At 37.5% G+C, this 17,651-nt stretch overlaps 1 protein-coding gene across 1 annotated transcript; it reads left to right on the top strand.

Annotated features, from left to right (window-relative positions):
- The first annotated feature begins 480 nt into the window (after nt 1-480).
- On the top strand, nt 481-15,985 carry LOC140943829 (uncharacterized). The gene is made up of 7 exons (XM_073392945.1): nt 481-535; nt 3,861-4,459; nt 12,266-12,367; nt 12,976-13,107; nt 13,420-13,521; nt 14,092-14,183; nt 15,310-15,985. Exons 2-7 carry the CDS (start codon nt 3,872-3,874, stop codon nt 15,350-15,352), a joined length of 1,059 nt encoding a protein of 352 aa, XP_073249046.1. The 5' UTR covers nt 481-535; nt 3,861-3,871; the 3' UTR covers nt 15,353-15,985.
- The last annotated feature ends 1,666 nt before the right edge of the window (nt 15,986-17,651 follow it).

The following is a 17,651-nucleotide window of genomic DNA, read 5'->3' as shown; positions in this document are numbered from 1 at the left end:
CAATCAACATTTCGATCATTGAGTTGAATTTTGCAGGGACGTTTTTGTGGTAATACAAGATACCAAAGCCCTTTTGCCAGAAGTGACTTTAGCTCGTTATTAATTTATGCACACAGTAATGCAAAATAAAGCGATTTTGTTAGTGGTATGGGGTTTACAATACAAATTTTGTAAGAAATACTGAATAAAACTCCATGAAACTCACCCTGCATTAAGTTGTTTGTTGTAAGCATTGAGGCAAACAAAATTTGCTGCGGGAAAAGGTTTGTGGCTTTTTATTAGCATTTCTTACAATTAATTTCTCGGATCGAAGTTACCAATACTGTGGCATGGTTACCTGTGCTGTTGGCTATCTAGTCGTGCAACATTGCATGCTTTGCGTTGCGTGACAAAATATACATGTTGTTTATTGGGGCTCACATGACTCTCCAGACATGACGTAACCAGGCAAAAACATCGAACCCTCGACGGAAAGATTGTGTTAAAGACACTGCAAAACAACAACACTTTTAGGGTCACTTGAACTTGTTTTCAGGTAAGTTTTAATATAAATGCTAACTTTCATAGTTCGAAGATTCGTTTATAAAGCGAACTTGGTCCGTTTTGTCTGCAGAGGTGACAAATCTTAGTGAAAATTTGACACGCTTTTAATATCCTATCGGGCACGATAAGCTTAATTCATTTATAAACAGCATCACTCAGGTATGCTTCTGATAGCTGTAGTATGTTTGAAGACCCCCTGTTCTCCGCAAGATCTTGCTTCGAAGAAAATGAGAAAAGTTGATGGGCGTCGAGGAAGGAGTGTATTAAACTGTGACTTAATTTTCAAACCAAATAACGTAAAAGCTTAAAAATGGCGGCCTCGGGTTGCGAGATAGCGATCTCACGGGAAAAAATCGGGGGACTGTTTGAAAAGGTTTTTCAAGTGCAGAAGCATTATTTTTGTCGTATTTGACCATTAAGCTTATTATATTCGTGTCTCACGAATTTATTTTCGATTTGTTTTCACCTGTCCAACCATTGCTGCTTTCTCTCTGTTCATGGCTGCTTTTTAGCCGCCGCCCATTTGTATGAAAATACAGCAATTTAAAAATTTCAAATCGGAAACGGATTTTTGAAAAGTTTGATATGTTTGGCAACCATTGTCATTAGATTATTTGATACTTGAGAAAGTATTCTTTTTTCATTTAAAATAATTATGGAAACATTGTAAATGGTAAACCTGATTGCATTTTTGATTGGCACATTTGCATTTAAACGGGCTATCGCTCATATGCGATATGTGGTTAAATAAAATTACTTACTTACTTACTTACTTAATAATAATTTTATACTTGATACACGTAGTTGTTGTCATTAATAGTTGATCTAATGAATTACTGTAGTTGATATGGACACTACATTGCTCAAATTAGCACCCCGGGCACATATTTATTTTTTCATATTGTTTAGCGTACATTTACTTACCCTAAATGTTATCAAGAAGTTCTATTTACTTTTAATTATGTATTGGTACATGTAATAGGACTACATGCTGTCCAATTTGGAAATAATTGGATGAAAAAAATTCCAAGGACAGCCAAAAGTTAACCCATCTGTTGTAGTTGAAACAAAGATCTAAAAAAGGTTTATTCTTGTACTGTCATTCAACTTATTCTTTACTAGTAAACAAACCTAGAACGTAGTATTGCTCTTTAATCATACTTTGGCATTTTGTTGCCTATTAAAATTTTCAAAGCTCCTTCAATGATCTGAATGATATGGTGCTACAGGTGCTTCAGGTGAAAACCGCAATTGCCAGTACAGAGAAGACAAAGCAACAACACAAACACTTAATTTAAATGCAAACACTATTGAAAATAAATATTTCATTCATTACGTCAAACGATTTCCACAGAATTGTTTTTGTAATGCCAACATCTAAACACAAGTATCAGTGTTTTCTTATTCTTGTTCAAAGTTTCAGTTCTTGTACATTTTCGAGAATCTATGCATTGATTGTTTCCAATACAAACTTTCGTCAGTTTGGTCATACATTTTCGTTTTAAATGGCCCAGACAAGAAGCCAAAACAAAACAACAGCAATTAAAACAAAATGACATTCACAGCAACAAGAAGCCAAGAGTGTTTGCCGACAAACTGCAGTCAGCCAACAAAACTCTTTTTGGCACATTGTCACAGGGACTTGGTGCTGATTGGCTAGTTTGCATTGCCTATTGTATTTTCTGGCATTTGATTGGCTCAGACCAGCTGTCTTATTTTTCTTATACTGGACAGTTTGCTTGTTTGTAAAGGAAAATGCTATCTGAAATTATCCAAATTAATCCTTAATTGGACAATTCTTAAAAATTAAAGGATAATAGCTTTCCTGACAATATCGGATTAACTAACAGCTATATAATGATAATTATAAGTGTTGACTGAGTGGTCACTTACCAGTACTTATAAACAGATGAAAATACCAGCATGAATGTCACAAAAGTGAGTGCATGATCTGAGTGCTTAGAAGAGCTTTTATTAGAGACCTTAATAAATTACAGCTGTATAATGTATCATATTTCAAGGTGGGTTTCACTACACTGGGGTTTACAACACTGGTGATGACTGTAGCTGATTATCTGTGAGAAAGCTGGTCACAAATATAGGGAGCGTTGAGTACTGTACATGATTGTTAGTGCTGTTACTTTAGAACCTCCCTGTGTGTTTAAGATACATGAGACTCTTCATTTTCTCTAACCCAGTAGCCAATTGCGCATAAAAGATTATGTTTAATCTAGGTTATCTGGTGTCACTGTGAGATCCGACTTGGCATTTTTATTACTATTTAGTTTTGTACTGCACAGCATGTGTGATACTCCTCAGATAAAATTGCCAATAAAAAGTTTGTTACAACATATGCTAAGACTACAAACGCGCACGCAGAATTTGAATAAAAAAACTATCGCATGACAACGGAAGATGTAAAGCTGCTGAGAAGAAATTTGCATGTGTGCCTGCAGGAAGTTACAAGTTCATTTAGCTTGCTCAAGCTCGCCAGATTGGGTCTGCAAATGGTAAAATTTTTTTTCCCATATTATTAAAGATTATGTACATGAAAAGTTAAGGTGATGTCACACAGAACGATTCACAGCAATGAGAGTTTTAGCACAACATGCAGAGCATTACAGCATTGTTGCTATGTTGTTTTGAACAGTTGCATCATATTGTTCTAAGAGTGTTGCACTAAAAATTATTGTTGCAAATTGTCTCGTGTAACATGTCACATTAAGAGTACCTGAGATGGTTTCCTTTTATACAGCCTATAAAAGCAGGAAGAGCCTCTCCTTGCAACTCGCTCCTACTAGGGACATTTTGTGACATCTGCGCCTCAATGACAGAAATCCCATACTGATGGCGTGAATCAATGTTTACCCAATATTATTATCTGGTAGTCATTTTATTGGTGTTATATAAGTTTGTTTGAGTTGATGTGTTTCTCCTGTCCAGAGTTCTTCTGTGAACAGGCAGTAAAACTCAAATGCTTCTTCCAAAGGAGAACACTTTCCACATGATTGTTAAATTTTGTAGTAGATTCATCCTGGTAGAGTTTACTTAAGAATTGACTTTGATATAATTCTGCGATCTCTTGTCTTGTCTTTTGTCCGTCATCTGTAAATAATATCGACTAACCAGGGATTCAGAATATTTGACGTCATTGGTATGGAATTTCTGTCGTCAAGGTGTAGACATCTCTCCTGCAAGACATACCTGGCTGCAACGGCCCTTTGTACCTTAGATACACTTGTTAAAATGTGTTTTTGTCACACATCTTGACCTGTGCATGCATGTACACATTGATTCTTCTTTTATGATTAATATAGGGACAGAAAATATGGATTTTGATCAAGATAATGGTGGAACTCGAAATACCTCTGACCCAGATAATGTCCTGGACCATGGTTCAGATGGAGAAGACAGTGAGAATGAGATGCAAGGAAGTACTCTGCCCACAGACCACAAATCAGAGGAAGCACCTGGTGGTCAAGAACTTACCCCATCAAGTGATAGTAGTGATGAAGAATTGCAAGCAGCTGCAGCAGCCATTACGGCAGACAGAGACAAAGGAACATTGTCATCTGGTGCAAGTGCATCTGCAAATGCAGAAAAACAATTTTCTTGGTTGGATCCTGCAACTAGTACTGTTCCAGAGGAAGAAGGGACAATTGGTATTAATTTGGGAGATGCTGTGTCTGATTCTGAGGAGTCTAATGATGATTCATTGGCTGTTAGGCTACAGCAAGTTGCAGAATGCCGTGCTGTTGCTTTACAAGAAAGAGAAGGGCATGAACAATTAAACAGAAGAATAGGACAGTTGGAACAAGATGTACTGGCTGTAAGAAATAGAGAAAGAATGGAGGGTACAGAAAGAGCAATGCAGGCCGAGTTGGGTGAAGTGAGGCAACTACAGTACCCTAGCACGGTAAGCTAATGAAATGTGTTGATGTGATGTTTTTTTATCCTTTACATGTTTTATTCATGCATGCAAGAAAGTAGAAGTTTCTTAAGAGCGGATGTCAATAAATATCGACCAGAGGTCTGCAAAAGTGAAAAATCGAAAATTCTCAAAAAAATTCACAAAGTAGCACTAGGTAAGCTGTTAACATAAATATAATTTTTACTTCGATCCGATAATTATTTTAGACGTACGGGGGGGGGGTATCGGTTTCGCAGCTCTCGGACCCGGTTTTACAGGCCCAAGACGGTGTGTCACGAAAAAATCGTTTTCAAAATCAAATCAATTGTAATGCGAACAGCAAATAACTTATTCAGAAGAGTACATAATTATGGACATTTTCAGGGGTGATTTACTCAGTTTCAACGAAAATGTAATATTTTGGAGATTTTTCATTATTTTCAATATTTTGAAAGTTTCTGTTCGATGAAAAAATGGCAAATTTCAAAGCCTAAAATCATCAACTGGTACCTCGATTTCAGTAAAGAGTCTTATACCACGTTAAAGAGCGTTATCTCTTCTTTCAAAATCTGTTTTCAAAACTATGGGCAACTTAAAAGAAAATTTTTGAGGCCAAAAAATACAAGTAGTACTTTTCTGAAATTTGAGCTTTCCTCGCTCACCGGGGCGATGCTAAATACTCGGAAAAATACTATAAGAAATCAATTTGAGCAACAGTGGTTTAATGTTATCAGCTTTCAGAAACCAAGACGTGTTTATCCCGTGATCTGATGTAATTTAAAACTTTTGCTAACATGAAAGGCCATAAAGGCAGAATTGAGCTGTCGACTCCTGCCAAGTGCACATTGTCAAAGGGCAAAGCACTAATTAAAAAAGTCTTAAAATTCAAAACTTTTTACGTCCAGGAAGTCAGATTTTAGTGTACAAAATAATGTTGTGAGTATTTGTTGTTTCGTACCTTAACATGGTGTTCCCAGATGTTGGAAATGTGAAGTATCCACACGGCCGGGAGAACAGATCAAGAACAGCAAAAATCCAAACGGCAAAGATTGTGTTACATTTCACAGAACGACCGCTTACCACTGTTGTCACTCTTTGCATGCTTTCACTGGAAGCTGCGAGGAGTTTTCATTCCTTAGGTATGACTCTTGATCAGCACTTCCTTGAAAGTACGAAACCGGACAGAATAGGATAAGGACGTTTCTCAAGACTCCTGTTGTTTTTTCCGGCTTTAGTCTCCTTAGCCTTGAGCGCTCCTCTCTTGCGGTTTTCGCTGGAGTTCAGGGTGTGGTCCACCTAGTATTTCACGTCTCTATTAAATGAAAGGCAGCACTAGCTTCTTGTTGACCATTTCATTGTCAGGCAGCGGCTTATAGAGTCAGCCTTTCGTTGATTTTTTGTCAATTTTTTTGTTAATTGAAAGATGAGCATTATAACAACATTTCCAGGCACAAGAGGTTCGGTGGTGTATCCCTTTTTCTATGAAATCGACCACTATTTTTTCTGCCATATTGAGTTTGTTTCGATTTGATGATTGTCTTGTTGAGAGAGACACGCGTATCTCCGTTCTTTATCGCGCCCTACTTCGAAGCGCCTGCTACACAGCTATGTCTCATTGTTTTCAAGCTTCACCAAAGGGAACCCGCGTTCTTATTTGTAAACTGGACATGGAAATTAAATGAAAGGTAAGAACTTCTTGCACAAAAATAAAAAGTGTGGGGATTTAGGGAATGTTTGGGCAATGGGGTGGGCTTAGGGCTCGTTTCTGCGCTCCGATTCACTCGCGTGTTGTCAAAAACAAAAGGATAAACGTCTGTGGACAGACTATTCACGTCTGACATCAAGCATCACTTACGGTATAATGGAACTTATCGCCTCTCCCTGTTCATGGAGTTGGGTCAAGGTCTTGACGTCAATTACGTGATGCCCTGTTCGTTGCCGGGACATGTTTCACAAGGATCGTTCCACAGCTATGGAGTCCGCCTCCATCTTGTCAACCGCGCGAAAAATGATGTACTTCACAAAAACAAACTTACAGAGAAGTTATTTTCGATTTGCCTTGCCACCCACCACCGAAAGTCCGGGACATGACCACTTCAAACAACTCCCCACCCCCGGGCCTGAAGGGCTGGAATTGTCCCTGTGGTTCCCCGAGGGGTAGTAACAAGTCTAATTGAACTGTGCATCAATGACATTTTAGAAAATCAGAGGCCTCTTTTCCCTGGTTATTTCAAACTGTGTGCCTCCTTTTAGCTGTTGTTTGCGGTTCTTACTTAAATTTTCGGCCTTGAAGGAATTCACAACCACATGCAGGAGTGGGTTATGGGCCTCTGCCACGAACAAACCGGTACACAATATAATTTTTGTGTAATAATTGAAAAATTCTGGTGAAAATAACGAAACTTACAGCTCCTCGGTGCTTTAAGTTATGCAGGGAAGGTGTATTTTGTTATTTACAGAAAAGTTCAGTTTTTGGCCTCTTCAATGGCCAGTGCTAACAGTGCTGATAACGAGTTTTGAGAAACGTTGCCAGAAATGAACCTTAAAAACTTTTTATGAAACGGTGTAAAAGCAAACAAACAAACAAACAAACAAAAAATACTCTGAGATCACACACAAAACAGATTAACAACGCTTCTTGAATAAGACGCTTAATGTCCCATTTATAAGAGAGGGTCTTAATTAAGTTAGAAGGGGTGTAGCGTCCTTTATACGCACATACGCCGGTGCGTACAGCTGAAATCTGGAAAATGTATATTTCTCGGTGTTTCCAGAAGCATTATTATCATAAAATGGGGATGATTGATAAATCTTTTGCATTATATTAGTGTCTTTACCCGTCTGGGCCAGGTTGTTCGAAGGCTGATTGGCGCTTAACCCAGGGTTAAATTCAACCCAGGTTTCTTTTTCTTGTGTTCAAAAGCATATTCTCGGATAATTTCCTCTGTTAGTTTTAGAGCTTCCAATCATCAACTTGTAGACAAAAAGAATTAAAACTGAAATGCTTTTTAAGCTTTCAAATCTGAATTCAAATCTCGCACTAACCCTGGGTTATCTTAACCCAGTTTTGAACAACTCGGCCCTGAAGGTTAGATATGTCTCGCCCTTTGCTTGAAACCTCCTTGATGGCGTCACTCTTTTAATTTTTTTCGCGTAAACATTGCACCTTACCGATAACATGTTTCAAGAGATAAAAATTAAACAACTAATATTTGCATTTTAATTTCCTATGTATTTATTTACTAACTGAAAATATCCTGTGGAAAACACAGGATATAGAATTTCTGAGCTGCAGATTCCCCTAGTTTGCAGTACCATCGGAATTATCGGAGGTCCAACCTTTGTCCGTGCATGTGTACACCATCAAAACCTCACGCTACGCCCATGTTTAGAAGCTGGTATACATACATAGTTTGCGTCATATATTCCGGCCGGTAAAGGACTAATTTTTGAGTGAAATTGTCAGTAAACAACAACACCGGCATGCTGACATTTCTCACAGAGGCAACATTAAGTTAAACGTTTGAAGAGAGTCTTATTTCTACCTACGAAAACTCTTTATTATTTGCTGCAATAAAAGAAAACACGATGTTATAATTGAACTACACAGTGAAAAAAAAATTGTGAAAATCAGCAAAAGATTGACAGACAGTTGGTTATGAGCAGGACTTCATTGACGATAAAACATGTCGAAAAAGGGTCGAAGAATACAGGGAACGCTCCGGCTTAGCTACAAAAATCCGAATTTTTTGCAGGAATTAACAAGAGTTTTTCAAAAAGGACGCGTCATAGCTAAGTCACGTCTTACTTCAAATGAAACGCGTTAGTTGTACGGAAGGTTAACGTCCAGCTAAAGATACGTGCAGGTTTGTTTAAACCAGTGACTCTTTGTAACGTGGTAGGTGTCCCTCTTTGGGTACATCCTTCATATCGGGAAATCTCTCAGGTTAGGCAAGAATTCGATGATTATTAATCCTGTTTCACCCATTTATTCACTGCGTGAATTTTTTTTTTTTAGCTTATTTTGAGGAAATACATGTTGCTTTATATCCAGGGTAGGCTTTAAAACGTTTTTTGAGCCAAATGGTTTTTGTGTGAATCTGCTTACCCGAACTTTTCCTCGAAAAAAAGACAAATACCCGACAAATGCTCCAGTTGTTGTTGGTGTTGGCATATTTTCGATAAATTCAGGTAAATGTCTCGTGAAGAAGAGTTCAGAACTTGATCATAAAGTATCAGTGCCGCGCGCCATGCCATTCATAAGTGTTGCCTCGAAATACGAGCCCAAGAACAGGTGGTGAGCGGTCAATTCGTGAGAAGTAACACAATCTCCGTCGACCTTTGAGAGCAGTCAAAGATTCTCTTGCCGATGCTGCCCTTGATGTTTTTTAATTCCAATATCTAGGAAACCCATGCTAAGGTAAGAAAAATACACTCCTAAGCATTCTTCTGTTCGGTAAAATCCAATTCCTGGACGCAAAAACGTTGTGATTTTTAGAGTTTATCTGGTTTATTATAGTTTTTTGCCCTTTGACAACCTTACGTGACTCGTGCACTTGGCAGGAGTTGACAGCTTAAATCTGCCTTTATGGCCTTTCATGTTAGCAAACGGTTTTAAATTATATTAGATCGCTGGATAAACACGTCTTGGTTTCTGAAAGCTGATAACATTAAACCACTGTTGCTCAAACTGATTTCTTATAGTATTTTTCCGAGTTTTTAGCATCCCCCCAGTGAGAGAGGAGAGCTCAAATTTCAGAAAAGTACTACTTCTATTTTTTGGCCTCAAAAATTTTCTTTTAAGTTGCCCATAGTTTTGAAAACAGATTTTGAAAGCAGAGATAACGCTCTTTAACGTGGTATAAGACTCTTTACTGAAATCGAGGTACCAGTTGATGATTTTGGGCTTTGAAATTTGCCATTTTTTCATCGAATGGAAACGTTCAAAATATTGAAAATAATGAAAAATCTCCAAAATATTACATTTTCGTTGACACTGCTGAGTAAATCAACCCTGAAAATGTCTATAATTATGTACTCTTCTGAATAAGTTATTTGCTGTTCGATTTTTTCGTGACACACCGTCTCGGGCCTGTAAAACCCGGTCCTAGAGCCGCGAAACCGATAACCCCCCCGTACGTCTAAAATGATTATCGGATCGAAGTAAAAATTATATTTATGTTAACAGCTTACCTAGTGCTACTTTGTGAATTTTTTTGAGAATTTTCGATTTTTCACTTTTGCAGACCTCTGGTCGATATTTACTGACATCCGCTCTTAAGTTCTTGCCAGAGTTCTGGTAGACATTGTAGAGAGATTTAGAGATTTTCTTTTTCTCTTTGCTGTAAACATGACACAAATTTCTCTAATGTTTAGTTACAGAATACTGCTGGTTTTTCTCTAGTCATTTTAACATCCTTCACTTTTGGTCCTTTTGCAGTGCTCAATATTAATTTATAAATAGGAGTAACTTGTGCCAATTACTGTCAAAATTGGCAAACCATGGTTGTTTACCATTTACAAAAAGATTCCAGAAAATCTGGTTGGAAAGTAAATGGCACATGACTTTTTTGTGTTGTTTCAGCACAGAATTTCCCAGTTCTAAAAATTGCATACCATTTGCCTAAACCATAGACCGACCAGTTTGCCCATGTAAATGGTAAACAACCCATGAACACCTGCAAATTTTCAGGAATATGGATTGTGTGTATATATTGACCAATCTCAATAGGCAGGTACAAAAGTCGGACCGGATCAACTCGAACCGGCAGTCCGGGTCGGATCAACTTGGATCGACTCGGATCGAATTAAAACGATAACAATAAAATAAAATTTGCCTCGGATCAACTCGGATCATAAAAAAAAAAAACAACTCGGATTATAAAAAGAAAAATAAAATCAGTCAGTATCACTCAACTTTCACCCGCCATTTTGTTTTTTTCTCACGAACTCGTGGTTGCGTAAATTAATTTTATTTTTATTTTTATTAATGTTAATGATACACTAGTGAGCAGCACACATACTCTTCCAGTGAACATTTTCAACTTGGAGGGAGGAGAAATCATGCTTGCCTGGGACAACAAAAATTTTCGTACCCCAGGCGAGAATTGAACTCACGACCCTCGGAATACTACATGTTTTTCAGACGTTCAAATGCAACCACTGAACCGGAGGGTCGCGAGTTCGATTCTTGCCCAGGGCATGGAAATTTCCTTTGTCCCGGGGGAGCATGGTTTCTCCTCCTTCCAAGTTGAAAATGACCACTGGAAATGTATGTGTGCTGCTCACTAGCGTATCATTAAAATTAAGTTTCAGAAATCCTGCAGAAAAAAAAAAAAAACAGGAACAAACAAACAAACACTCTTTGGTAACTATATAAGCAAATATATATTCTAGGCGACTGAAACTATCATTTTCTTGGAATGAAGCAAATTCATTGAGAAAGATGGTCGAGATTTTACCTTCCTCGAGGTCATCCATATCTGTGAAGCAGAGCGCGTCGTGTAACACAGTTTATAACATGATCCGAGAGGAACTGGCACTAGTAAAACAAAATGGCGCCTGAAAGCCACGGAGAAAAGGATGATCTGGCCTTTTTTACCCTCCAAATGGGTTAAACTTTCAGTTTTGCTGATTTAATTTAATTTTTTTGATGGCTCCGAGTTGATCCGAGTCCAATTTTATTTTATTTCTATTTTTTTATTCGATCCACTTTGGTCCGAGTCGATCCGAGTTGATCCGACCCAGACTGGCGGTCCGAGTTGATCCGGTCCGACTTTTGTACCTGCCTCAATCTCAACTGAGTTCAGAGAACACAAGAAAACTACCAAACCGCAAGCTAATTGCCAACAAGCAGCCCTGCAAAGATGCGAGGCTGCTAGGTGGCAGCATAACAAAGCCGTTCGCAAAAGTTTCATTTAAGGTAGAATAAATCTCAAAGCAATGTAACATGAGGTAGTGTAAGACAACTTTTATGAAGTAATGCAGAACAGATAATATACATGTAAGAAAAATATGCCATGTAAAGTCAGTATTTTAAAATAATCTATTTGTAGTACAAACAGTTTAGTTCACCATTTTTCTTTTTTTTTTTGGGGGGGGGGGGTTCATGAAATTGATTTGAGTACAAAATATTTTACTTAAATACACTGCCTGTTTATGTGATAAGAAAATATTTGTTGTGTTTTTGAAGAAAAATTATCATTTGGAAGGAGTCATCAGTGCACCATAAGTCTTTTTTTCCCTGAAAAGTAGACTTCCTACATGTTACAAGCTTTAAAGAGAGATCAAATATCAATCTGTATGTTGAATATTCGTGGACTTTCGAGGATTCTAAGTTCGCTTATAAGACCACTAAATTTTATGCAAAATGACCGGTGTGCAACTTCAGACGAAGACAAGAACTTCAATATCTCAAAAAATATGCTATGTAAAGGCTGGATTTCAAATTCTTTATGTGGTAGAACAATATTTAGTTCACTATTTTTAATTTAATTTTTGCTTATGCAATTGAATTGAGTTCAAACTACATGTATTTTTGATAAATAACCACGGTCATTCATCACGTTTCTAAACAAATTGAAACAGTGCTCACATACAGGTAAGATCTTTGCTCATTGGCACTTATAATTGATATATTAGCTACGTGTATAACTAGTTACCTTTTAGTTTCTCACACCAAAATTAGCTTTCTTGATCCTTGCAACAGGAACATATAACATTCCATAAATATTTCTGGTGTTCACTGATTTGTGTGTTTCACAGTAATTAGACCTTTAATTTCTTTGACTAATTTTGTAAAATGGTTAAAAGGAACCTCGACACTTTTGTGACCTTTGCAATGTGCCATTCAATGAGCATGAGCAGGAGAATCACCAATATTGTCAACTAGACGTCTGCCATATATCTTTGGAGGTGAGCTTAAATCACTTTTTTGCATATGTATCCTACCTTAACCTCTTTAAGAGAGAGGTTTCAGCTACCACAGGCCATTTCTTCAACCTATCTGCCTAAATTCCATATGGAGCAAAATCTTTTAAACCATGAGAATGATTTAATCAAACAGCCAGAAAAATGCAACAAACCATATCCTATAAGTGTTCATAAAAACTTTCCACACTGAAATGAGTTAATAAGTGCCTAAATGCTTACAAAAGAACGAACATACAGGGGATGCAAGAAAACAAAAGAAGCAAGTGTAGGGAGAAAAGTAAAGGGTGAAACTCTTAAGGTTGATCGCACTCTTAAACCAAACTTTGCCTAAGCTGAAAGCTGTTGTGTGCCCTGGATGGAGGCAGCATTGTTATGTTACAAACCTTCCTGGTTATCTTGTGCTAATCATAATAAAACTGACGACCTTTCTCCTTCCACCCCCGTTAAAGTTGATTTCCATTATGGGCACAACATTGCTTGGGTGATGAAGTGATGAACCTGGATCTCATCAAAAAATTGTCATCTGGAGCAGTCAGTTCTCTCTAACAATATCATTACATGGAGGGTGTTTTTTTATTTTGCTGTTCCAGGAACAGTTAAGCAGAGGAAGAGAAAGGCAAGAAACGGAGGAAGCAGTAAGAGGAAACAGAGTGGACAGAACGGAGAGAGAGATGCAGGAAGCTGAAGTGAACTCTCGGCAGCAACTGTGCTTCAGAAATGTGGTAAGCTAGATAATGGAATTTTTTGTTGTATGTACTTTTATTATTTATGTCAGAAAAGTTGAGTGTAAATGTTTTTCTCAGAGTTTTTGTAAAGCCATGAATTACAAAATATACTGCTCTATATCCTAACTTTACTCTCAAAAACCTGTGAATAATGCTGTTAAAAACCCGAGGACTACATTTTTTTATGTGTTGTTTCACAGGGCTGGGCATGTGTGCTCAATATTATTTTATAGATTGGGAATAACTTTTTTTAAGGAATTTAGACATTGAATTCTTTAACTAATTTTACGCAAACTGGTTTAAATTGAGGAACCTCAACAGCACTGTGAGGTTTGCAATGTGTGGTTTAACGACGAGGAGCAGGAAAATCACCTTCACTGCCGACCAGATGACTGCTGTCTATGCTTGGAGGTGAGTTTGAGTCTCTTTCCTGCATAGGTTTCCTTTTTTAAGCTCTTAAAAGAGTTGTCACCTGTCATTAAGGTCTTATGTGTAAATTCAGCTGATAAATTAATTTTCTTAGTGTTCACATGCACACCTGTCCATAACCACTCATACTCGTGGTGGCTTACCTTGGATAACTCTTGACATCATCAGTTTATAGGTCATGGACAATAGTTTTATGCATAACTTCCACAGAGAGCAAGAACAATTATTAGCATTAACAGACCAGAAAGGTTCCTCTGTATGCACACCTATTACTGGTTTGGAAACTTTGGTACCGAGACTTTGTGTAGCACTATAAATTTTTCTTGGTATAACAACGGTAACATAATTCATACCATACAGGGGCGGACCCAGGATTTTTTTTAGGAGGGGGTGCACTCGTCTCTTGCTCTACTTGAACACCAATAAACCACATAGTTTTTTTTTTTTTTGCAGAATACCAGTTGTATTACAAAACCGCAGGTCATCTCAGGGGTGGGGGGGTGCACACCCCCTACACCTGCATAGTTATGTTTTTTTTTTTGTTAACTTCAGGTATTGGACCCAGTCATTTCAGAGTGCCACATGTTGCCTTGTCGGCACAAGGTACATACGAATTGTAAGGAGAAGCTGGTTCGACATGGCTTGTAAGTCTAGCTGTTCCCTAATTTAATTTTCTAGTAGTTGTACTCATCATTTTAAGTGCACAAGACGTTACTTAAATGAATGCATAGATTAAAATTTGGAACAAAATCTAACCCGAACCTTAAGCCTATCAGAAACGTTTTTCGTTCACCATTCCTCGTCATCCCTAGTACACATGTAGGTTGTTACAAGAAGGTAAAAATAATTATAGTTGGACAAGCTGGCAGCAAATTGCAGCCTTGCTTACTGCTTTGTAGCCCTGGGTGGGTCAATATACAATAGCCGAGCCCATTCCTTGGGCCGAGGGTTAGAATGAGGCAGGAGTTTATTTGGTGGAGATTGCCTTTCTTAGAGTGCGGGATATTCCAAGTAGTGTGATCTTCTGTAGTTCCTGAATTTGATGTTACCCGGGATTTGTTGTATATATTTCTCCAACCCTTTCTTGATTAGTTCCATGGCTCCTACTACTACCGGAATCGTTGTGGCTTTCATCCCCCACATTCTTTCAATTTCGATTTCAAGGGCTTTATATTATTTTGACAGTTTTTCAGTTACTTTAACCGAAGTGTTCTTTTCAGTGGGAATGGACATATCAATGAGCAGGCAGCTTTTTTCTTGTTTTTCTTGATTACCATGTCTGGTCTGTTGGCCTTTAACTCATGATCTGTCTGTACTGGCATATCCCACAAGATTGTGATGTTGTCTTTGTCTGTTACTGTTTGGGGCTCATGCTTGCACCATTTCTCGCTTCTGTCTATATTCATCTCTTTGCAGATGTTCCATTGTAAGTATGTGGCGGCTTTGTTGTGTCTGTGTAGGTATTCAGTTTTGGCCAGTTGAGGGCACCCTGCCACAATATAGTGTATGGTCAACCGTTTCCTGAAATTGGCCACAAATCCTGCATATTGGGTCTGTACCATCTTTTAGGATCTTGCTACGATAGTAGTTGGTCTTAAATTAATGGCCTGATCTTGGGCAGCAATGATGATGATGATGATGATGATGATGATGATGATGATGATGATGATGATGATGATGATGATGATTACCGCACTAAATATGTGTTCTGTTAGTGGAAGTGTTGAATTAATGTTGCCTATGATTTCCAGTGTTTTTGCTTCATTTCAGTCAAACCTGCTCGTTATGTGGACATCCTTTGAGTCCTTTGTGAACTTGGCGACAGAGAGCTCAAGAAACCCGCCTCCAGACATAGCAACAAACCAATCGTTAAGACGTACAATGCTAATTTGAAGAGGGAAAAGGCGTCAAACCGAAACAAAACATAAGTTATTTTTTAAAGTTATTTTTTGCCAAGTTTCCTTGATAAACAGAAGAATAATTTATGCTGTATTACGACTTGCAAGTTTTATCGAGGAAATTGACAATAATGTAAATAAATAATTTTGTATCACATAAGAATGAATAAATGCAAGTCCTACTTTGTAATACTCTAGAAGTACTGCCCATTTATATCTATACATTTTGCAGTCTCGTCACTTTGCCTGTCCACAAACCGTTTACTTTCCCTTTAGAGTGTAGTGAATTTTACGTGGTGATTCATCACGTGACAAGGTGCAAACCCAAAGATCACGTAAAAATAGTCGTATTTAACGTGATTAATCAGTACAGCCAAGTGGCATCAAATTAGGCGATCACGGAAAATAAGCAAGCAGTAAATTCAAATGTGGGTATAACACAACTGGATCGAAATAGTAAGTTACATCGTTTTCCTTGCATCGCCCTGTGTTTTATTCGTTTTTCCCTTCTGTAGTTTCTCCCGACTTGGAGTCCAACTGTTATTTTATGTAATTACATGTACAGTTTGGTACGATAAATTTGCAATTTCAGAGTCAAACTCCTTTGCTGATTATCACCAGGGCTATGTTTTTTTCTCCAACAAATTTGACCGGGTTATTAAAAAGTACTGGATAAACTTAAGACTTACCCAACGAAAGCGATAATTCTTTGGGAATAAACAAAACATGGAAAATAATTAGCAGCAATAGTTAAACTGCATGAACGTATGTTTGCATTGAAATCAAACTTTTTTGTACCTGATTCTTCAATATTGCATGCTGGAATGTTTGTCACATGTGGCACATATATCACACAAGTGAATACCGCGAGGCTTATGTTGTCCCAAAACAGTAAAGGTTGGAGTATGTGATAAATGCAAAGGATAATGTCCAAATATTTTACACCTGATTCTTCAATATTGTATGCATGTTGGAAGGTTTGTTACTTGTAGGACCTATCACACATTATTAGTGAAAACTACAAGACTTCCATTGTACCAAAACAGTGAAGGTTGGTGTGAGTGTTGAATGCAAAGGATAAAGTCAAATGCTTATATTTACCATTCTTTCAACGTGTTTTAATATGATCATAATTTAAAAATTATGACAACAGAAATATGAAGTTCTCTTACCTTTTCCTGGGACGCTGCATGATGGAGTGTACTATGTGCAAGTTATGTTTATAGTGAATGGTTAAAATTAAATCACTTTCACTATACATGAGATTCGCATCAAAGTTTATTGAATTCAGCAAATTTAATCAAAGTTTTACGCAGAGTGGTCTTGATTTTGCCACATAAAACTATTTTTGCTTTCAGCGTAAATGACAGTTCAATTCACGTCCTGACGTCACACACTGTGGGGCACAGTTTTAACCTGATAAAGAAAAAATTAACAATATAATACAAATCAGAGCAGTGTTTTCTTTCCTTCCTGTTCACCACTTAATATAATCAGACCATTCCTTGCTGTCATGAATTTGGCCCTAGCTTTGCCCAAATTTTTATGGGGTACCCCCACTTTGCTACACTATACCACACCATACTTTGGGAAAGTATGGTGCCTTTTGAAAAAAAACAATTACACATACAAAAATAACATTTTTTCATATTTTGTGGTTCAATCCATTATATAATTCTTTTCAATTTCTGATTATCTTACACGCAGTACTAACATCAACACGTCTAGGTATCGCCATTGTAACAGGTCAAGTTACAATTTTGGAGGACAGAATTACAGTGGCGAAGAATTTAAGCTTGGGGAAGGGTGCGGTTACACATAGGCTATTACGGCATGGGATTTAAGCCAATCGGGGTTGAATAATGGTATCAAATAAACCCTGCCAATTACTAATGGTATAGCTTTAGGTAGTGTATTGAAGCACCGGAAAAAAAAAACAGGAAAATAAGGCTCTTGAAAGTAAACCACAGGTATAACTTTTAAAACAAAATTAGATAAGTAGAATTTTGTACAGTTTATCAAGGTTAGTTTTTTTTTTACTTTCCAATACTTTCATACTTGCAGGGTACACAGTAACTTGTGGTTGGCCTACAATATAGGAAAAATTAAAATCCCTAGTTTTGAAACTTCCAACTGCTGCTGTTAACCTGGCCGTTTCCCAAGAGGATCAATCTGCCTTCAAATCATTGCTTTGCGATGTTGAGGAGACCGTGT

Source organism: Porites lutea, chromosome 1, assembly GCF_958299795.1.
Source record: "Porites lutea chromosome 1, jaPorLute2.1, whole genome shotgun sequence".
Classification (NCBI taxonomy): Eukaryota; Metazoa; Cnidaria; class Anthozoa; order Scleractinia; family Poritidae; genus Porites; species Porites lutea.
This window is presented reverse-complemented; position numbering and strand designations above follow the sequence as displayed.